General features: G+C 35.6%; 9 protein-coding genes across 11 annotated transcripts; 3 read left to right on the top strand and 6 right to left on the bottom strand.

The window, feature by feature from the left end:
- Positions 1-355: 355 nt before the first annotated feature.
- Positions 356-1,983, bottom strand: ZK1098.6 (uncharacterized protein). The gene is made up of 4 exons (NM_066700.3): positions 1,901-1,983; positions 977-1,580; positions 530-643; positions 356-477 (listed from the first exon to the last, which is right to left on the bottom strand). Exons 1-4 carry the CDS (start codon positions 1,957-1,959, stop codon positions 445-447), a joined length of 810 nt encoding a protein of 269 aa, NP_499101.2. The 5' UTR covers positions 1,960-1,983; the 3' UTR covers positions 356-444.
- Positions 1,984-2,050: 67 nt separating this feature from the next.
- On the bottom strand, positions 2,051-3,582 carry trpp-3 (Trafficking protein particle complex subunit 3 homolog; the record flags this gene model as incomplete). The annotated part of the gene is made up of 4 exons (NM_066699.7): positions 2,051-2,314; positions 2,359-2,574; positions 3,394-3,492; positions 3,541-3,582. 4 exons carry the CDS (start codon positions 3,580-3,582, stop codon positions 2,126-2,128), a joined length of 546 nt encoding a protein of 181 aa, NP_499100.1. The 3' UTR covers positions 2,051-2,125.
- A 102-nt stretch (positions 3,583-3,684) lies between these two features.
- prp-40 lies at positions 3,685-7,059 on the bottom strand (the record flags this gene model as incomplete). 3 transcript variants are annotated; one of them, NM_001268076.3, is made up of 8 exons in its annotated part: positions 3,685-3,984; positions 4,041-4,804; positions 4,852-5,026; positions 5,073-5,249; positions 6,027-6,409; positions 6,457-6,586; positions 6,633-6,901; positions 6,977-7,059. In NM_001268076.3, 8 exons carry the CDS (start codon positions 7,056-7,058, stop codon positions 3,790-3,792), a joined length of 2,175 nt encoding a protein of 724 aa, NP_001255005.1. The 3 variants fall into 3 exon arrangements, with proteins under 3 accessions (NP_001255005.1, NP_001407496.1, NP_001255006.1); NM_001420554.1 differs by lacking the exon at positions 6,977-7,059 and having other exon boundaries at positions 3,790-3,984; positions 6,633-6,896; NM_001268077.3 differs by lacking the exons at positions 6,027-6,409; positions 6,457-6,586; positions 6,633-6,901; positions 6,977-7,059 and having other exon boundaries at positions 3,790-3,984; positions 5,073-5,180.
- On the top strand, positions 5,462-6,013 carry mrps-23 (Small ribosomal subunit protein mS23). The gene is made up of 3 exons (NM_066698.10): positions 5,462-5,571; positions 5,622-5,735; positions 5,789-6,013. Exons 1-3 carry the CDS (start codon positions 5,468-5,470, stop codon positions 5,970-5,972), a joined length of 402 nt encoding a protein of 133 aa, NP_499099.1. The 5' UTR covers positions 5,462-5,467; the 3' UTR covers positions 5,973-6,013.
- A 614-nt stretch (positions 7,060-7,673) lies between the features above and the next one.
- Positions 7,674-12,503, top strand: clu-1 (Clustered mitochondria protein homolog; the record flags this gene model as incomplete). Its single annotated transcript, NM_066696.9, has 7 exons — positions 7,674-7,800; positions 7,846-7,913; positions 7,959-9,705; positions 9,757-10,835; positions 10,944-11,024; positions 11,153-11,623; positions 11,672-12,503. 7 exons carry the CDS (start codon positions 7,674-7,676, stop codon positions 11,840-11,842), a joined length of 3,744 nt encoding a protein of 1,247 aa, NP_499097.1. The 3' UTR covers positions 11,843-12,503.
- A 382-nt stretch (positions 12,504-12,885) lies between these two features.
- On the top strand, positions 12,886-15,790 carry F55H2.7 (uncharacterized protein). Its single transcript, NM_066695.7, has 7 exons — positions 12,886-12,970; positions 13,016-13,207; positions 13,258-13,311; positions 13,601-13,956; positions 14,009-14,132; positions 14,273-14,540; positions 15,495-15,790. The coding sequence occupies exons 1-7, from the start codon at positions 12,887-12,889 to the stop codon at positions 15,554-15,556; spliced, it is 1,140 nt and encodes a 379-aa protein (NP_499096.2). The 5' UTR covers position 12,886; the 3' UTR covers positions 15,557-15,790.
- Positions 14,546-15,265, bottom strand: F55H2.8 (FIP (Fungus-Induced Protein) Related). Its single transcript, NM_001268075.2, has 2 exons — positions 15,226-15,265; positions 14,546-14,734 (listed from the first exon to the last, which is right to left on the bottom strand). Exons 1-2 carry the CDS (start codon positions 15,241-15,243, stop codon positions 14,585-14,587), a joined length of 168 nt encoding a protein of 55 aa, NP_001255004.1. The 5' UTR covers positions 15,244-15,265; the 3' UTR covers positions 14,546-14,584.
- Positions 15,759-17,664, bottom strand: F55H2.5 (Putative transmembrane ascorbate-dependent reductase CYB561 homolog). Its single transcript, NM_066694.4, has 2 exons — positions 17,043-17,664; positions 15,759-16,532 (listed from the first exon to the last, which is right to left on the bottom strand). Exons 1-2 carry the CDS (start codon positions 17,657-17,659, stop codon positions 16,349-16,351), a joined length of 801 nt encoding a protein of 266 aa, NP_499095.1. The 5' UTR covers positions 17,660-17,664; the 3' UTR covers positions 15,759-16,348.
- A 1,712-nt stretch (positions 17,665-19,376) lies between these two features.
- vha-14 (V-type proton ATPase subunit D) lies at positions 19,377-21,034 on the bottom strand. Its single transcript, NM_066693.7, has 5 exons — positions 20,980-21,034; positions 20,810-20,927; positions 20,613-20,760; positions 20,026-20,381; positions 19,377-19,828 (listed from the first exon to the last, which is right to left on the bottom strand). The coding sequence occupies exons 1-5, from the start codon at positions 21,024-21,026 to the stop codon at positions 19,724-19,726; spliced, it is 774 nt and encodes a 257-aa protein (NP_499094.1). The 5' UTR covers positions 21,027-21,034; the 3' UTR covers positions 19,377-19,723.
- Between the last annotated feature and the right edge of the window lie 649 nt (positions 21,035-21,683).

The following is a 21,683-nucleotide window of genomic DNA, read 5'->3' as shown; positions in this document are numbered from 1 at the left end:
AATTTAAAAATAAAAGTAAAAATATTTATTTAAGCAAATTAGCATAAATAATTAGTAGAAGGCCGCTGCGCGAGGAAATCTATAACATGCAGGTGCGCACACCAAACCTTCCATTTCACGCCGAAATGCAGACAACACGTAGGCAGGCAGGCATGAGGCACGATTTATTGATTTTAGTGCTAAAAGTTGAAAGTAATATTTGAATGGATTTGCCAATTTGATACTTCATTTGACAATTTTTTGAATTTCTACTCAACAATTTGGCTAAATTCCAGTAAAATACACCGTATTTGGTTTTTTTTAAACATTACTTGAACACTCCTGTAGTTTTTCTTTGAAAATTCGAATATAAAAGAAACATGAAATATTTATTGATCGAGGACTATTAGAACTGATTTGCAACGAGTTTGAATTTTTGAACAGAGCATTGAAAATGAAGGAGATCTAATGATGGATGGGCGAATCTCTTTTATTGATCTGGAATAAAAAGTAGTATTAACAGAAGGAACATGGGAAAATGTTGGCTTACACTTTCCACTAGAATTTTTCGCTGTCGTTGAAGAACATCGATTCGCTGGTTCAGGATGTGATGATCGGCAACAGGACAAGTACTTCGGACGATGACTCCGCGAGCACTAGCGGCCTGGAAACTGCGATTTGTGCACCAAAATATGGTATCTAGTCCCGAAACGACCGATTTTCTTAGATTCAAAAACAACTTGTGCCTTTGAGGAGGGAAATCAAATTGATTTTTCCTAGTTTGCATTCAAAATAATTTGATATATTATAGTTTCCCATGCTTTTCAGTGAATTTCAAACAAATTAGAAAATCCCGCAAAACGAAATATTTACGATCTACAGTACTCCTTAAAGGCGCACACACATTTGAACTGAACGAGACCAGATACCGTACTTTTTGAGGCGAAATTTGCAAAACTTGGTCAAACTTTCAAACCAAGTAGAATCAAGTACTAACATTTTCACTAATTTTCTCTTCCAGAGCCATTCGTTCAGTTTTCTCAAGAAGATATTCTTTCTGTGACTGTTTCCTTGCTTCCATCTCTTCCCTCAAAGCATCCTTGATGATCTTGTCAGCTTTTCGCATCTCACTTTCCACATTCTTCCGTTTGATCTTTTCTTTATTTGCTGCATCCTCCAAATGGTTGATCGTTTCAACTATCTCATTGAGCTTCTTTTTTCCATCAACGACCTCCGATTTCAGCAGTTTAATTTCATTTTCTCGCTTTTTCAATATTTCTTGTCCATAAGCTTTCAATTTATAGTATTTTTTGGTCCAATGCACAGTCTCTTTGCTCTTTTGATCGACTTTCTTTTTCAGTTCATCTCTTTCTTTCAGAATTAATTTCATTTCTTCTGAATTTTGATTCTGATCATCAAATGTCTTCTCATCGACCATTTCCATCAATTGGTGCAATTGTGCCTTCATCGCATCACACGTGGCAACTAATTGTTCGTAGACGTTTTTGTCGACAAGAATTGAGTTGTTTTCAAAGATTGTCTGATCCTGACTCTTGTCCAATTGACTAGCATTGAGCGTTTCAGAGCCAAAATTGAAGGACCTGTAATTATTTGTTTCGGTTCAGAATGGATAATTCCTCGATTTTTGCGCCAAAAATACGGTATCTGGTCTCGACACGACATATTTTTTTGAAATGCGGAAAGGGTATGCGCCTTAAAAGAGCACTGTAGTTGTAAACTTTTGTTGTTGCGGAATTTATACTAATTTTTCACAGTATTACGGAAGACTGAAAAATCAGTGAAAATTCTGAAAGCTCAAAATTATAGTAGTCTTCAAAGATGCACTTGTTGCAATTAACATAACATTTTCGTGTCGAGACCTTGTGCAAAAACCACGTATTGATAATATCTGAAAGCTTACCATTCATTGTCCAAATGAAGTGATAGTTGTGCAGATTGATCCTCCGAATTGGCTGACATTTTGTTCTTATGAAATTTGGGAATAATCAAAAAAACTGTTTAAAATGTTGTACACATTTTGTATTTGCAACGTTTTCACGTACGTCTCAATTTTAATTACAATATATTTTATTTTCAATAAATAACTTTTCGGAATGAGAAAATTTGAACAAGCCATCACATATATTTAATCATCTTCACCGGCAGGTAGGCTGTCTTTCAAGACTTGATCGAAGCGAATTCTGATTTCCGTATTTGCACCAGTGTCTGTAGCTGATGCATAAACTTTAAAGTGAACTGCTTCAAGAGCACCACGAATTGCACCAGCAATCAGTTGAGAGTAGGAAAGACCGGCCGAAACAAGGTGTGCGGGTACCTGAAATTTAATTAATTGACTTCAGAGTTTTTGTTTCGAATTACCTGAACTAATTCCGTAAGTGGATTCGCTTCAAGTGTAATCGTAAATTCACGATCGCCACTTGTCCACGATGAAGCTGTGGCTGAAATTCCGAGATAACAGGGAATCGCATTTCGACACAGGACATCAGCGATTTGTCGAGTGTCAACGCATCGTGGAACATTGGCGTTTTTGGCAAGAAAGTCGTCGGCAAGGCGGGTGCCCATATTAAATCCCATCTAAAATAAATGTATGGTTTTCTAACATCTAAATATTAGTGTTTTGTCGATTTTTTTGTTGTGATTTTTTAAAATTTTATATGTTAATTATGGGAAACCGTCAGTTTTTCACAATTTAGATAAACTTGAAAATACAATTTTTTTCGATTTTTAAAAATTGACATTCGATTGAGGATTTATAAGAAAAATTGGAGTTTTGCAGGAAAAATGTATCATGGTTCTGCCAACCTTACATGTGAAATTGGCAAGAAAAAGTTGTTTGTTGTATTTTTTATTATTTTTATTCTAAAATCACATTTGTCGGAGTTTTAATAAGTTTTAAAAACACTGGAAAAAATTGTATCACAAAAATAAGTTTTAGCCATGAACATGTAAAGATGCCTTGAATTGATAGAATCAGGCTAACATTTTTTTGAAAAAAAAACTTTAACTTTCTTATGTTAATTAACTGATATTATAACACCGACAATACACAGATGATTCGCCGTTTGTAAAATACTTATGGCCACCAATATTACAGACGCATTTTGTAAATCGCGAATTTCGCTGCGGGACCACTAACATTTTAGCAGTATTTTGGTCATCGCGATTCTCGGTGGTCGCAATTTGCAAATTATTTGCGATTTTGCAAGTATTTTACTATATCGCTGGTGCCTCTTGTAGAAGTGTGCGAACTACATTTCATAAGTATTTTAAAAACCGCGAATCACCTGTGATAGGTATAAAAATTTTAAAAATCTCAAAAATATGTTTTTAAAAAATCAATTTTTGAGTGTAAAATAATAAACTGTAACACTCTTAAACTAGATTAAATCTAACCTTATCCAATTGAATAGTTACATCCTTTGGATCCTCGTAGTCCTTCAACATTTCAGTGACCATTGCACCATAAGTGAGACAGAATAATTCTGCGCTCATCTGAACATTCATAATTTGGTTTTTAGAATATAACTACTGAAGAATCACCTTTTTCGAATCCGCCAAATTTTGCTTTATCGCTTTTGACATCTAAACGGAGGTACATTACTGATATTATCGTAGCAAAAAATCAATGAAAATATTTAAAATGTAAAACAATACATTTCTTCTTCTAAAAAATATTAGATAGTGTAATTATTATTTTATTCATTAAAATATATATAATCAAGACATTTCAAAAACGAAAGAGACCGATTTTAAGGAAAAGTTAATACATTTTTATAAGACAAAGCGTAATTAATCAGCTTCTGATTCTCGTCTTTTCCGTTTTTCAGACGAATGACGTGGGGATTCACTCCTGGAGGGACTACGTTTTCGGGATTTTTTCGACTTTTTTCCTCTCTCTTCATCGTCCATTCTGTCTTCCTTTGAATGCTTCTTTTTCTTTTTCTTCTCTTTTTCGCGGATTTCTCCTTCCGACTCCGAGTTATTCTGAAATTAAACGATTTTAATAGGAAATTATTAATCTATTTAGAAAAAACACCTACATCGCTTCTCTTATTCTTCTTCTTTTTATCCTTTTTCTTTTTCTTCTTTTCCAAAATTTCGCTTCCAGCAGTAGTTCCACTTGTTCCGTTTTTATAATGATTAAATGCAGTCTCTCGTTCATCGTCATTCTCCATGGCAAGATAAGCCTTATCTTTTTCAATCTTTGGCTTGATTACAGTCCATTCGGAATCTTTATCGACATTATGCTCTTTCAGTAGATTTCTGAATTCGCTCTCCAGTCTTCTTTTCCTTCTCAGCGACTCTTTTTCCTCATCCTTCGCCTTGCTTTCAGCTTTTTCAATCAGTGAGTTGTAACAAAGTTTCATGTTTCCATGATCAACTTTTCCTCCTTTCTCATGAGAAACAACCCAATCAGAAAATTCCCTGTACTCGGTTGTTGCTATCACCTGACACCCTTTCTCTGTTAAAATTTCTTTAATGAGACGGCGGTCTTCGGTATATTGCTCCTTGAGATCTTCAACAAAAAACTTGAAAAGATCAAGTGGAGACGATCCAGGTTGGAATAGCATAAGTTCAAATCGAGTGTCTGTTGAGATAATAGGAAACAGGGAAGTCCAAAGTGACATGGAAGTGAGTTCTCCCCTCTTATGCAAGCTCTCCAGCAGTAAACGATATTCTTCTCGTACTTTTCGTTGTTGCCTGCGGAGTCGTTTCTCTTCTTGCTCTTTCTCCTCGTCGTGCTCTTTCTCGGCTTGTTTTATATGATCTTCGAAAACTGTGAGCGCATCTTCCTTGTCCATAACTGAAAAACAATTAAATTCGAATTTTATAAGAGTCAAAATATTTTACAATGCAGATCCTTTCTCTCCGCGAACTGAGGATTTTCATATAAAATTCGTTGTGCTTGAGCCCATGTAGTTTTGTAAGTTATTTGCTCCATACTCTGAAGAACGTGACTGAAAGCTGCAATGTCTCGTTTTCTGTCCTCTTCTTTTTTCTCCTTGTCCCTACGAGCCACGAAATCCTGGAAAAATTAACAATAACAATTCTCAAAAGCCTTAGAAACATACAATACAATCTCTAAAAATCTCTTTTCTATCCTCATCATTAACAGCAATCCAAAGTGGCTCCTTGCTGAATATATCGCTGGCTTTTTGGTATTTGAGGCTTTCTTTCATTTTTGGATGCTCTTGCAAGAATTTTTCCAAATCTTCTTTAGACTTTTTGATTGCCAGTCGTTTTTCATCCTGAAATTTAATAAATAATTATAAAAACTTTGCAAGCCGTGACTTTGCAGTCGTAAATATTCACAGAGAATAATCGCCCGCCGAAAACCGCGCCGCCGCCTTGCAAGGGGCGGAGTCGCCCCTCCCACCTTTCCGTGCGCAAATTCTTACTGCGTTTTCCGTTTTTAAAGTTAATTTCTTCTCTCCTTCTGCAAATTTCCAATCATTTTCAGGTCAAAATGGCTTCATTTATCACTCGTGCGGAACGTTCTGGTAATATTTTTTCGCGAGTCACTGGACTCATCCGTGCTGGTCAACTGAACTGGGCAGATCGTCCTTTGTGGTAAATTTTTACTCATTCAAGCGGATATCGTGATATAATTATCATTTCAGGTATGATGTGTACGTTTCATCTCCACCATTAACACCGCCAGATTGGAATGTAAAATTAGCAAAGTACGACGAACCAATTCGCTCTATTTTCTACGAGGAAGATGTTCTCAGAGCGTAAGTTTTGGTTATTTCAGGCGCTGACTATTTAAATTGTTTTCTCTATTCAGAAAGTTCTACAAGACATACAGAAGTACGGCTGGTATTCAAGTGGATAGCTCAAGAACAAGCGTCTCTCAGCAGTTCATCAACGAATATAAACTAGTCAAATCAGAAAATGCAGAGGCAACAGATGATCAGTTGTTCGAGATGACACAAAAACGTCTCAACGAGAATGGAATCGTTTTGAAATAAATGCTAAGTTATAGTTTGTAGTTGTTCATAAATTTGTTTTTCGTTTCAACTTACTCTTTCTTCTTTTCCTCTTTGAACTTTCCAAGCGTTAAATAATTGTTTCTTTTCTGAGACTTTGTTCAGAATTCTGAAACGAGGATCATTCTGGATCCATTTTACAGCCTGATCCCAATTGCAATTCGTTGTTATCTTTCCGTCATTATATTTGTCACGGAGCAGTTCACGGAATCGTTCTGACTGCCGTTTCTTCAATTCAACTTCATCGTTCACAGATTCTTCTTCTTTCTTTTCAGACGGAAGAGGTACATTTGGCATTGATGCGAGGGTAGCCTTCATGGCTTTGTCTAGATCGGATTCCGCCTTCTTTTGCTGAACAGCCGCTGCCAATGCGACAGTGTCCACAGTTGCAGCCTTTGCTGCTGGCTTCTGTTCTCCTTCTGAAATAAATAATTCAAATTGAAAGATTCTCTAGATAAAATCTTACTTGTAATTTCCTCTCCATCTGGTTTAACCCATTGCGTTTTCTTTGTAAGGGTATTATAATAATATGGTTTTCCGTCATCACTCATGAATTCTTTCCATTGACCTTGTTGTGGCTGTCCGCTAGTACTTCTCTGAAATCAGACTTCAAGAGCGCTGTAAACTATATTTTTCACTTACCTCGAGTGGAGTTTTTAAGACGTCTGGTTTTATCCATGACGTTTGTTTCGTTACACGATTATGATAATAAGGTGTACCCTTTTCATTCGTATGCACACTCCAATCAGATTCGACAGATGGGGATGAGTGGGATTCGTCTATGCCCATTCCAGGAGGTACCAGCATTGGTGAAGGCCTCGTCGGAGCTGCAACGTGCGGAGCAACTACAGAGTGGGTGGGCATTTGGAGGAGCGGAACTTGAGCGATAGATCCAACTGGTGGCATGCCAACTGAAAATGTTTGCATTAATATTAAATTATTTTATTAATTAATTGGCCAATTTTACAAATTTATGAAAAACTTGCATCTTTGGTTCAGGAGAACTTGTTGAATGTTAGCAGCCGCTACTAAATTGGGATTAAGAAATGAAAATCCATTGGGAAGCATTCTGAAAATTACTTGATTAAAAAGTGAAAACGAAAGAAACACCAAGGAAAATGTAGCATAAACAAAATTTGTGGAAAAATCGAAGAAAACTGAAACGCTGCGTGCCCCCTTTCGATGCAATCTATCGTCGGAAAATACGGTGGGGCGCACTTGCTTGCACCAGAAAAGCGCAATGAACGAGGATCGCGCCAACGTGATGATTGACGCATTCCTGGAGCAAAATTTTTACAATACACTTTGTTCCCAATTTCTCGTTTCCTATTGCATCAGATGTTTTTAATTTTTGATTCAGTGTCGGAAAATTAGAAAATGAGTATAAAAATAGGTGTTAATGATATTGCTTTCTGATATTTGTTCTCTGCTGCGCTCGTAAGTGCGATAGCATAGGATTTTTGTATATAATATCCTTTCCTTCTCCAAATCTGTAGTTTTTTTTAGTTCTTCTGCAACTTTCTCGGTACAAGTCTTCATGGCTGTTCCATTATCTATCCATTCGTTAATTGTGCTGTGCTCGCACAATTTTTCGAATTCCATGATTTGCGTCATAAATCCTTCATCGTTTAATATTTCGCTAATATAATTATGAAGATGAACTGATATTTAAATATTTTACAGATGACTTTGGGTTCCGAAACGAAAACTGATGTCGAAGTGCCGATCATCAATGGGAAGCACGAAATTCCTCAAGAGGAAAACGACTCAGGTCACTCGTCGATAAACACTCCAGACTCATCAGAACCAGGTGAGAAAAATCTAAAATTAGTTTTTTTTTATCCTTGAGTTTCAGATAAGCAAGTCGACAAGTTCGTGAAGATCACTATTCAACCATCTTGTGGAGACGCTTTCGAGCTACATGTCAGTTTTTTCTTTCCTGATTTTAGAATCCAGACATTTTTTCAGCTCAGCGACAATGAGTTGGTTCAAGAACTATACCAGACGCTGCTAGACCGTGAAGCTACTTGTCATAGAACTTGTTTCTCCTTGTATTTGAACGGAACAGCCGTAGACAACTACTCTGAAGTCCGTGCTATTCCGGGATTCGTTGATGGGTGCACCTTGAACGTGGTCGATGAGCCATACACCATTCGTGATGCTCGTCTCCACCTCCGCCAAGTCCGTGAATTACTCAAATTTGGACTTACTGAAGATCAGCACGAGCCCCCGTGTACCAATGATGCTCAATCATATTTGACAACAATCAATTTGCAACCAGAAGAAAAGAAAGAACCAAAACCTTCCGATATTCTTCCACCAGATCATGCTCTTCCAGGATGCAAAGAACGCTCCCTTGCTCATCTGCTTGTTCCACAACCAAAAGAGCTCATTGCCCTTAAAGATATCGCATTCTCTCCGTACAACCCTCCACCAGGACCTCGAAAGCTCAGAGGAGATGTCTTGTACATCGACATCACAACAGTTGAAAATCGCATCTACCATGTCACCTGTTGCACTAGAGGTTTTTATGTGAACAACTCACAAGATGGACGGTTCGATCCGACAGTATCGAATTCCAATAAGACTGTCTACCAAAGCGTCATTGAACTACTTCAAAATGTCAGTCCAGGATTCAAGAAAGTATATCCTCAAATTTTGAAGCGGCGTCAAGAAAAGACACTCGTTGAGCGACTTCCAACCAGTTACCCAGTTTCTTCATGGGTTGGAAATCCATTGAAAACTGATGGGTACATGAGTGACTCATTGAGAGCCATTGAATTGACAGAGCCGTTCCGGGTTGGATTTGAAGATCATATGCCAGGACTCCTTCGTGATTGGAATGAAGAGCTTCAGACTACTTTCGAGATGACCCGTAAATCCATTTCTGAGCGAGTAATCCGTGATCGAAGTTATTACAAAATTCATGCTGATTACGTAAATGCTGCTGCGAGAGGTGTTCAATCTATTCTTGATGGAAATATATTGGCTATAAACCCAGGAGAGGACAAGAAAACTCATATGTACATTTGGAACAATATCTTCTTCAGTCTCGGATTTGACGTCAGAGATCATTATAAGGAGCTTGGAGGAGACGCTGCTGCTTTTGCTGCTACATCGACCGATCTTCAAGGAGTGCGGGCATTTGCAACTCTTGATGATCCAAAACTCAACACTCTAGGAATGGCAATTTTCGATTATCGAGGATATCGTGTGACTGCACAATCCATCATACCAGGAATTTTGGAACGCGAGCAAGAACAATCTGTTGTGTATGGATCGATAGACTTTGGAAAAACTGTCGTCTCTGATGAAAAGTATCACGAACTGCTCGAGGATGCTGCTCACAAACTGAAAATGCTGCCTCACACCGTTATCAGCGAGAAAGACGGAGTTAAGGAAGAGTTGAAGCTTTATACAAGCTACGAAGCTAAGGGAATAATTGGAAACGATGGTAGAAAATACGTTTTGGACCTTCTTCGTTCAATGCCTCCAGATGTTCATTATCTCGATGACGCAGAGGTCTCTGAGGCCGCTAAAACACTGGGATATCCACGAAAATTCCCGCACAAGCTTTCGGCTCTCCGCCGTGAACTAATTGATGCGTTCTGTGAGTCTAGATTGGTCACTTTCATCCAGTTAACTGCAAAGAAGATCCGTGATCTGATTACCGAGTCAAAAGAGAAAAATGATGAAACTTTGATTAAGCAAGCAGGTAATCATTTCGTACAAAACTTTTCTTAATCAAATTATTTTTATTTTTCAGCCGAAGCAGAAACTGAACTATCACTACTCTTTATGGCCATCAGCGAAGATAAGGAGTTTGAAGCCAAAAACAAAGTCGTTCAAGATGCTATCAAGGAAGCTTGTGCAGTTGTTCATTCTATTTATGAAGATCGCTATGTTATGAAGTTCAATCCGGATTGTTTCTCATCAAATGTCAAACATGCACCAACAGAGAACCTTGAACGACAACGCCGTGTTGTTGTGGATGCCGCAGATTTCCTCCTTACCCAGAAGATTCCAGAGCTTGTTCAGAACTTGAAAGATTGCGTTGTGCAACCAATTGATGGAGATAATCTTGCTGACATTATGCACATCAATGGTATCAATATTCGCTATTTAGGAGAAATTGGAAAACGTCTTGAAAACAGCGTCTCATTTGCTCGTCCACTTGTTCTTTCGGATATCGTTGCTAGATCTGCAAAGCATGTCATCCGCAAGATCAATGTTCAAATTACTGCTGATCAACTCTCCGCAAGTACATCTCACATTCTCAACTGCCTATTCTCTGTAGTTTTGGATCCAAGCCCTATTGCTGCGAACGTTGCGAAGAAAGCCAATAAGAAGAACGGCAAGAAACGAGTTACATCTGCCTGGTCTTCGTTAACCACATCAGCACTTTGGAATAGTATCCGTGAAGATTCTGCCAGCTATTATGGATACCCGATTGAGGCCGACTCCCTTGAAAAGTTCACCGAATTGCATGATATCCAAAAAACTGCTCTTTTCCGCCGCATTTGCAAAGTCATGGGAGTTCAGCTCGTAGCAAGAGATTACCAATTGGATAACTCTACTGCAAAGAAAACATCAATTTTCGTTGAAGATGACATCATCAACTTCTTCCCAATCATCAAGCATCATGAACCATTCACTGCTGATGCTAAGAAAATGTTCATTCGTGGACAACAAGCGATGTCTATTGGTGCCTCCCGAGAAGCTTACGAGTGTATTGGCGAATCACTAAATCTCATGACACTTGTCTATGGTGTAATGCATCCAGATATGCCACAATGTTTGAGAGCTCTTGCAAGATTGTCCCACGTTCTTGGAGAAACTGGAGATGTAAGTGTCTTATCATTAGTTATTTTGGTTTTTAAAACAATTTAGCCGCATGAACACTGAATACATTGGAAATTGTAATATATAAAACCAATGCCGTATAATTTTCAGGCTTTGAACAACCAGCATAAGGCAGCGGTCATGAGCGAACGGTTGATTGGATTGGATGCAGGAAATACCATTATTGAATATGTAAGTACTATTAATAAAAAATCATCTGCATTAAATATGTTTTATCATCTTTGTTTTTCGATAAACTTGAAGAACAATGAGAACAAAATAAAGGGAATTTTTCTGCAATGACATTGAACATTTTTCAGATCAATTTGGCCCATTTCGCATTTGGAGCACTTCTCATTCCTGGATCTCTTCGTCCATTGTACCGTGCGAGATATCTCATGAATCTCGTATTTGGAGAGAAACATCCTGTAATGGCTCAAATTGATGCCAACATTGGACTCATTTTGTTCACTGTTCAAGAGTTCGACACAGCTTTGAAGTACTTGCAATCGGCTGATGCTATCACAAAAACTATTGGAGAACCGAGAAAGCTGAAGACTGGATTGATTTCCAATTTGATTGCCCGAACACATGCGGCTCGTGGAGATTTCCGAGCTGCTCTAGTTGCTGAAAAGGAAACATTCGCTATTTATTCCGAACTCTATGGACCAAATCACCCAAGAGTCAACGAATCGAGTGAATATCTTCGCACGCTTACTCAACAAGCTGTTACATTCCAAAAGAAAATGTTGAAACTTGACAATAGTACAAACATTACTGAATTGTTCCAGGTAATATTAAATTTTCACAATAGCAAAAAAATCGCAATATTTTTATAGGCTCAACCTCCAACAGTTACCTCTCTATTTGATACCTTAAACATCATCAACGGAATACTGATCATTGGTGTTCCTGGATTGTCTTCTCTCGGAAAACAGCAAAATGGGACGACTGAAGAGAGCAAGACTACAGATGTTGCTGCTCAGCTTGACAATGAGACTCTCGATTAGAATTGATTAGATATCACCCAATTTTTTGGAAGTTGTTTATCAAATTTCAAAAAATTTAGAATTACTTGTTCGTTGATTATTTTAGTTTTTAATAGTGTATAGCATATAGATCAGTTTTTGTTTCTTTTTGTTTTGTTTTTTTAGGTGTAGATATCAGTTTAGTAAATAACTTTTTTTTTGTTAGAAAACCGTGACCGCATTTTCGTTGCTTTTTTGAAATAATTATATGAGATAATTGCACCGTTTCTTTCTCTGATAACCAAAAACATTTGCTCAATTCCAAAAATCAGCCTGAAATTTTCAAATTTGCTCAGGAGCATTTCCCTCATTTCCCACAACTTAATCAATCACATGTTCCCGTTTTCATTGTCTTCTCCATCTATCTGTAACCCATTTCCTTCATACATGTTATGACTGTCGTTCTGACACGAGTGTCCATCGAAAAACTAATCATTTAAAAAATATACATCTCTGATAATCCGAGTACACTCCATCTTTTGTTACACTGATGCGTTTGTTCTCCTCGTTACCTGTTTTTTTGCCTTAGGATTCAAAGCCTTGTAGTTTAGTATGAATTTTCGTTTTTTTTTAAATTTTCCAATCAACTGTTATAAAATGTTTATTGTTTTGTTCTTTCTCCAATAATAAAATCTGAAAATCTATTTTTTGTTTCAGTTCTAAAATTTTCAGAAAACTTAAAGTTTCATTCTTTAAATATTTTGAAATATCTTGTGAACAAAAATATGAATTTGTTAATCAAGAGTATCGCTTTTTCCAATTTGTCAGAAAAAAAATATATAACTTCCATTATTTAAGAAAAAAAGTTGCAAAAACTGAAAATTGTGTCCATTTTATTTTTTTAGCAGTAGAAAATTATATTTTCTTGTTTTTGCATTTTTTTTGTTAAATGTTTTAAACCATAAAAAATTTTATCCGATTTTGTTCATGTTGATGAACAAAAAAATTATAAAAATGTAATTGTCCTCTAAAAATGAGAGACTTTAAAGCTTTTTCTCTCTTATAATTAAATTTGTTTTTCATAGAATGGCGAGTGATTGGAGACGACAATCAACGAGTAGAGGAATTCCGAATGAGGGACAAAATGATGAAAAAGGAAAACCGCTCATTGTGAGAGAATATTTAAAGTAAAAAAAACAAAATTATGAATTTCAGGGAAGATCATTTCTGCTCGAAATTGAAAATCGTATTCTACGAACAAACGTGGCAGAAGGATTACATATTTCTGGTGCTACAATAATTGATTCATTTGATGATGCTTCCCCACAATGTGTCATCTCCGATCACCCGATGGCTCAAAAATTAGAAAAAGCAAAGAAAGATGACCCTCTTTTTAAAAATGAAAAGGTACACTTTTACTGGTAAAATTAAAAATAAATAAATTAATCAAATTTCAGATGCTCAAAATAATGCCCGCACTTCTTCGACAAGCAGTGAACAGAAATATTAAAGTAAGAAAATCGCCAAAAAACCCAAAAAAATTAAAAATTTGGTTGACAAATTTGAAAATTACTGTTCTTTCAGAAATTAACAGCAAAAAATTATATAAATTAAGTGGGCAAACAAATTTCTCAAAAAAATGGAATAAGACAAGTTGTTTGATGAGACATATTGGAAATAACGCTTTTTTTCAAAAAAAAAAAATCATAAAATAAAATGTTCAATTTTTAGCAACTAAAAAACTAAATTTTGAAATTTTTCGACTTCCCCCTAATTCTTTAAATTTTCCAATATTTTCAGGTCAGAACACCGGAAAGATTTTTAAATCAAATGAATACATGGCTGGATCGCCAAGGAAAAACGACATCAGCAACTACATCAAATAGTACAATTCGTGGAAAACCATCATTCGGCCGGGAGAATAGTGCAAAAATTGAACGAACGACTCCGAGACTTGTGCCAAGAATGCCACGTGTCAGCAGTGATCAGACGTCGAGTCGGCCGAAGGAAGAACGATGTTTTCTAAGAATTGATGTTCCTGGAAAAAGACCAGAAATTCGGAATGTCTCGAAAGAATCATTTTCAATTGTTTATTCTGGAAGAGACACAGGATTTTCAATTTTTAAAGCAGCAGAATCGTCACTTGTGGAAAGAAGGTATTTAGTAAATTGTTTTTCTTCTATTTATATGTAAATGCAATTATTTCAGGCAACGAGAATACGATTCATTTTTGAAGGGAAAATATGAGCCATCTAAGAAGACTTTCAAATTTGATGAACGAGATAATTATTGTCAGTTCTGCCAAAAAACGATTCTTGGAGACAGGAAAGATGTAAGAATAGAGAAATTCGAAATTTTGAGGAGATTTTATAAAATCGAAATATTCAGAAATTCAGAAATTCCACAAGAGAGAAAAAAAACAAAAAATCGTGAATTTATAGAAAATTGAACATTTAAAACTTGATTTTTCAGCACGAAAGAACCGATGAACATCGCAATAAGGCTCGAACTCAAGGAATTACTCAAACAATGGAAAGAATTGTTTTGAATGCTCGATTACGAGCCGAACGTCAGGAAGCGGCTTTGAAAAGAAATCAAAGAAAATCACGAGAAAGTGTGATGTTTGTAGAAAAGTCGAAACGAGCAAATGTCGAGTACGAATATGGAGAAAATGAAATTAAAGCGAATTGGCTTATGCTGAAAGCAAATACAGTGGAAAAGACGACTGAGAAAACATCGAGTAAGATTATTTTATTTTCTTGAAGAAAAATTGCTACAATTGATTCAATTAGGGTAATAATGGCAAACTCCGTGATAACAAATATGATCAAAATCTTTACGAGGTTTGCATTGTGAAGGAACTTTACATCCTTTTCCAGTACTTTGTGCCATTATTTCATTGATAAAGAGCATTGAAATAAGAACAACCAACATCTGAAATTGATTTAATAATAAGAACTATTTTTTATAGATTAAGGCTAATGTTTTTTAACTCAAAATTACCAGAAAAAAATCGGATTTCATAACGAAACTTGAAAAATTTCTCAAAAATTTTTATTGCGTTCAAAATTTCGAAAATATGTTAATTTTAGCTAAAATTCCGGATTTTCTTTTTTTGTGTTACAATGGCCGGGAATTTTTTTATACATTTATTATTGTTCTATTTGCACATTTTTCGATTTTTAGTTCCTTTCGGTATAATTAAATCCGAAAGGTATTCAAATTTAAAAATTCTAAATTAACAAAAATATTGTGAGACATTTAAAAAAAATTAAATTAAAAAAAAAACCTAAATTCCGGCTGCTGCGACACGGAAAGATTGTCCAAAATTGATGTTTTAGCTAGAATTAGGACGTTTTTTTTTTCGAAATTTTAAATTAACCTTTTGGGGTCACCTTTAGGTAAAATAATTTTTTTAAACTTACGAAAGATACAATTCTCATTATTGCCAAGTTGAAGTTTTCAAGTGAATAATTTGAAAATATTGAACATTTCCTCTGAATTTATACCATCCATAATCACATGTTTTATGTCTTAGGCGCACTGAAAAACATGAAATAAATCATAAGGAACTTCCTCATTCTCTCAGTCAACCTTTAGTTAATTGAATAAATTGGCCTTAATTCGAGTGTTTGTTTTGATATATATGTTTTGAATAACTAAAAGTAAAAGATACAAAGATCACAAATTCCAGTTCTTTCTCCACGTCGACGACAGAAAAGAATGCGGTCACTTTCAAGTCAAGGAGACATTTAATTTGTCATATAACATTCTCATTATTACTATTCGATCTCTTAAAATGTGTATTATCTCACTACAATATGTAACTGTATATTTGTATCAATTCTAGTACTGGTTATTCGTTTATTTCTCCCCGATTTTATAATACTTATTTATTTTACGGTTATTTAACTTTCAGCCCAATTTTTTGTTTCATTTGCATTTTAACTTCGGTTTTAACAGGTGCATAAATATTTATTTCTGAATTTATATAGGCTCGATGCATTCAGATAGAAATTTGATTAGGCAATTAGTGAACATGGAGAGATGAGATCGTAAAATTGTAGAAATAAATAAATACGGGGGATATGGGACAACGGGGCAAGGATAGGCGACAATTCTACAAAAATTACTTATTGCGCCATGTTTTTCCAACATTATCTAAAAAAAACAATAATTTCTGCTAAAAAGTTACCAAAAAGGGCCTGAAAATTCTCGATTGCGGATTACCGAATTAACGAGTTTTGTTTTCCGGCAATTGGCAACTTTTAGGCCATTTTTTATCAGTTTTTAGATGAAATTATTGTAAATTCCAGATAAATCATGTGATTCTCTATAGTGCGACACAAATTTTTGATGAAAATGTTGGAACAACATGGTGCAATAGGTAATTTTGTAGAATCGCCACCCATTCCTGGTCACTGGGAGCAAGGGTGTCGTCGAAAAATTTTCGATTTTCCGAAAACAAAATGTTCAAAAAACTAAACAGACATTAAAAAATTATTCGAAAAAATGAAAATTTTAGATTTTTCGACACCCAGAAGACAATTAATCAGACATGGAATGACTGGAAGTCAAATGATGAAGTCCTTCTTCTTCAGGAAGTGATTGACGCTTCCAACGTGGATTCAATACAAGAAGGAGAACACAGACAGTGTATAGGAAAGTGAAGACTCCGACGAATGAAGATGTTGCTTGTTGAGCACACATTTGACCTTCTTTAGTCCAGCAACTGAAAAAATAATTTATTTAAATATATTAACTTTTAGATCTTGGAATTACTTGTTTTTTGGTGAAAAAATAACGCTTTTTTCAAAAAAAGTGAGCGTTTTCGTAGAAAAAGTTTTTTGTTTCAGATTAAGCTGAATCATTATAACTGAATTCCAACCCTGAATCCAAAAAAAAGTCAATTTTTCCAGCGATTTTTTTGATATAAATTTTCTTCTTTTTTCTCGAAATTTTACGATTTTTGCGCTAAAAAATACGGTATCCGGTCTCGACACGACAATTGTTCGTCAAATGCAAAAATTTATGTGACTTCTTGTTGCGGAATTTACATCGATTTTTCACAGTAAAATCACATTAAGTTTGCCGGTTTGCCGTGAAAAAAAATTCTGCAGGGTTTGAGATTACAGTACTCTTTAAAGGCCCACGGCCTTTTCGTATTAATAAATTTGTCGTGTCGAGACCGGCAAAAAAATCGAAAATTTTAGCGTCTCCGTAATAATAACATAAATCTTACGTATGCTTCCATGCTGCTCTTTCCGAAATTCCCATGGCTACAGTAATCGAGACAAAAATGAAGATGAGCACACCGAACATTTGATGGAATGGCATAACGAGTTGACGAATCGGAATTGGCATTCCCGGGAAGAAGTAGGTGATGAATCCGACGATGTATTGTGCAAAGTAGAGAATGACAACGGATAGGCCAATCCATGAATGTAAAGAAACCAAATTGACAATTGGTGCTGGATTTCCAGATGGATCCTTGTGAAGGTTATGGTAGTCAAAAACTGCTTTAAGTGCCATAAGCATGAAGACAAGAACACACGAATGAAGAATAACATGAAGAGTTTTACTGAATTTCTTTCTTTCATTACGGAATACACGATAAACGAGAAGAGCCTCTCCAAAAAGGAAAACCATTCCCATAATCATAAAAGTCGGATGATAGTTGAATTCCTTATCAGGATCCTCATTCCATGCGAATCCACTTTCAAACTTGCTCATCCAAATGGTAACCAGAAGAACGGCGAGCCCTCCGAATACTTGAGACATAACGAGAATTATGTTGAAGAGTTTCACACTTTGGTCCTCCCGAAGGATAACAAACCCCGGATCGAAGAGGAGCGACATGTCTCCTGAAATTAATTTTCAATTTTTAAAATTTTTCTTGAGTATTTATGTACACGAAGTTTTACGCATGATTTTAAGATTAAAAATAATATAATTGGGTCAAAACTGAGATTATTCAAAGATCACAATTATTGCCAATAACATTCAAAACGGGTAAAGCCAATTTTGATTATCACGAGGTGGCAACTCTATCCCGAAGGCTTCGGCCGAAGCAATATGAACGAATGAGAGAAGAAATGAACACGAACGAGAGACTCCTAACCGTCTGTGTCTCCCGAATCTGTCAAGAGAGTCGCGCGCCTAAAATCAATTCTTTGTTGTTTTTGTGTTTTTGACAGGAACATGAAATCCGAAACAATACAATTTTAAAGTAAAGAAAATAAAAGGGCATTAAAAACTTTTCTTTATCTAAAGGGAAATTATCTTTACAAGTTCTAATATGCCAAGATATCATGGTAAAACCTTTCAAAACAATTTTTTAATTTTTGACAAAAAGTGGCCAAGTTAATAATTTTGTAAGTCGACCAAAAATTTCAAAATTTTCCCGAAATGTGGGATTTTTGAATAATTTCGAGGATTACTGTAGAACCCCTTTAAACTTTAATTACATAAAATTGAAACTCAATTAAAAAATAAATAAAATTGTAACAATTAATTTGCGTTTCAATCAGCTCGTAATCAAACATTCTACGGGTTCGAATCTCATTTTTTGAAAATGTGGCAATTTACCAAAACTTTGAAAAAAAATGTTTTTTTTGGGTTGTGCTCGTTACTTTTACTCGCTCAGTGTTGTGCTCATTACCCAAATGAGAGTTTTTGGAACCAAAACAAAGATACTTGAAATCAGAAAATTCAGCTATACGAATTTGAAATTTCTAAATTTAGATTTAGGCTCACAATTTCAATTAAATAAGAAAGTGATATTTAGGTTTCTATGAACTGTTCAAACAAGTTTTCTATTTTTTTTGAGAAATAAAACTTATCAAAAATTGTAAGAAACTATTATAGCTCACTTTTCAGCAAATTATATGTAACGTGGAGCGAGATGCTCAATGAGCAAGAGCCACATTTAAAAACGTCAGTCAAATGCCTGAAAGAGTGAGAGAAACCGACGAAAAGAGGCAGAAGTGTAGAAGAGAAAAAGAGAAAAAGAGGAAGGGAAACCGAAATGGGATATGTCATTGAAGGGCCAAAAAGAAGGATGAGAATGAGTAGAAGAAGAGCACAAACAGAGTGAGTGAAGAGGATTAATGGATTATAAAAAAATAAATTAAGAAATTTATGAAACTTTTTGAAAATTAAAAAATTGAAAATTTTTTAAGTGGTATTTAATTAATCTTAATTAAGAATCCGCCCCATATCTAAGTGCACTAATACAAATTCAGAATTTCAAGAAGATGACATTACATAGAAACCCATATCGAAATTTAGAGAATAGGCAAGGAAAATGTTCTGCCGAACAAATTGTGAATAGAAGGGCTCTTCACACGAATAACGAGCCTCTCCGTCTCTCACACTTTAATTTTCGTATCTTCAATATTTTAGACCACACGACACCACTCAAACCACTTTCCAAAAACGCAATTATAAATGGCTCTTCTCTTGCTCACAGTGTCACTTTCAGTCGACGACGACATAATTCAATAACGGCTCTTTTTCTGAACAAATAAATAATTAGGAAACAACTTACCGCGGTGGAAATTCTTATTTACTGAAGATTTCATTTACAAACCTTTACTACGATAACATCACGAGTCTAAATGGAAAATGGAAGCAGGAAAATGTTAGGAATTTTTAAGTTTTAAAAGAAAATGGTTGGAGTACATATTCACAGAATCGATTGTTCTTGCATACGGGAAAATTAATGGAATGTTTGTCAATCTATACGAGAAGAAACCACATAGAAAACAGGAAGAACATCGGAGGGTGTTGGATGAGGGGAAGGAAGGGGGATCTGATTACAAATAATGATAAGAGACTAGTGGTCAAATGAGTTCCTACCGTAATCCGAAAAAATTAAAATTACAGCAGAAATCATTGTGAGGCAATCAGAAAATCAAATGGTTAATTGAAAAGGACTGGCAAGTTATCTTCTTCCGATGCAAGCAAATTTCGCGGTGGATTATTTTCAGAATGTGCTGCGTCCTCTCCTGGTCCTGGTCCTTCCAACTGAAATTTTATTTATCTTTTTTAGTTTTAAGTCGTCTCTTATGGGTACACTGTAGTGACAGCATTTTTCAATTCTTTCATGACGGTTCTATTTGGAAAAATGAAAAACCGTTGTAAAAACTTTTCGACTTTTTTCTGATAATATTATTCAATATCGTGTGAGGTGAGAAACCCAGAAATGAAAAGTCGATACTCACTGCTTTTTGAGCAGCTTCTTGTTCCTTCAGTTTCTTTTTGTTAGCCTGAATCTTCTTCATTCTGAAGAACTCCTCTCTTTCCATTTCGTCCAACTCAGTCACAATGTATGTCAGAGTGTTCTCGATACGTGGGATGATAACGTGCTCGATAGCATTGACACGCCTGTTGGTAACCTTGATGGCTTCATCCAAAGTGATGAAGCATGTTTGAAGAGTGGCGAGCTCGACGAGCAATTCGATGGCCTTGTTGTAGTTCTTCTTCAGGCGAGCAATGTTGGCTCCTCCCTTTCCGAGACCAGTAAGATCGTATGCATCTGGTCCGTCTTGGTAGGCGTCGAATACCGGAAGGAAAACTCCTGAAAACGGTTAAATTTCCGACAAAATCAAATTATTTGAACTCTTACAGCTCGCAATTCAGCAGCACGACTTTTAGTTTTTTCGCACTTTTAAGTTAATTCGTTCTAATTCTATCGTTTTTTGAGAAGTAAACTCGATAACGCCAAAAGAAACTCATAGTTTATTCTTAAAATGTGGAAAAAAGTGAAAATATAATCGCGCGAAAAAATAAAAATTCTCGAATGACTCACCGACAACGTTCTCTTTCTTCATGCGAACACGATATTGAGCTTGAGAAACGTTTTGAATGACAGTGTGAGAGAAATCTCCAGCAGTGAACTTGGCTTCAGCCAAAGAGAATGCAGCCTCTTTCATAACCTCTCCCATGAGGACTTTGTTCTGAAAACATTTGATTTTTAGCGTTTCACCTCAGAATTTTCAAACAAACCTCAACAATCTTTCTCAAAATGTCACGGAAACGAAGATTCAACGCATCGGCCTTCTTCTTCAGCAGAGAATGACCCTTTTGAGCACCCTTCAGACGGGTTTTCATCAGGGTTTGCGCCCTGAATAGTTATTTTTTAGATTTCCATCAAGTTTTTCTTCTATAAAACTCACATTCTAGACGGGAAAACCGCGATTCTGTCTTTTCCTCCCCCGGACATGGTTCGACCTGGAAAAAAAGTTTGTTATTTCTATGAAAAAAACATTAAAATATGGCAAAAATGAGCGAAATCGGTTGTTCGCAAGAAATACACAAAAGACCAATGACTGCCGATTGATCGACGGCATTTTCAATAGAGCGAGTTTGCAAGTCTTGTCATGAGGTGGAAATATAAGAGAGAAGAGAGAAGAAGGCATATCTTTGATGTTTCATTGGGAATTGTTGGAATAAAACTTTATCCCAATAGAAAATATCATTTTCAGTAAAAGGTTAAAGGGGTTGGATAATCAATTTAAAAATTAATCTTCGATTTTTTTAAAATTTCAGCTTCAAAACTTTTTGAAATCTAATTTTAAAATAAATGTACTATTCGCAATTTAAAAGCCGGTCCCTCCACTTCTTTTAGCATTAATGACTTGTTTGTTAATAAATATTACCTAGACACGAAATTTTTCGTAAAAAAATACGGTAGCCGGTCTCGACACGACAATTATTTTTCGTAAATTACAAACTGGTGTGCAAGAGTAATGCATTTTTAAACTTTCGCTGCTGTGGAATTTACATTCGGGTTTTTCAGTTTTTCTCACAATTTGTCAAAATTTGAGTGTTTTAGTTGTTTTATTTCAGTTTGTTGATAAATAAATATATTTTGTTAACG

The sequence above is a fragment of the Caenorhabditis elegans genome, chromosome III (assembly GCF_000002985.6).
Source record: "Caenorhabditis elegans chromosome III".
NCBI lineage: Eukaryota > Metazoa > Nematoda > Chromadorea > Rhabditida > Rhabditidae > Caenorhabditis > Caenorhabditis elegans.
Note: the sequence above shows the minus strand (reverse complement) of the source record. Positions and strands in the feature narration are given on the sequence as shown.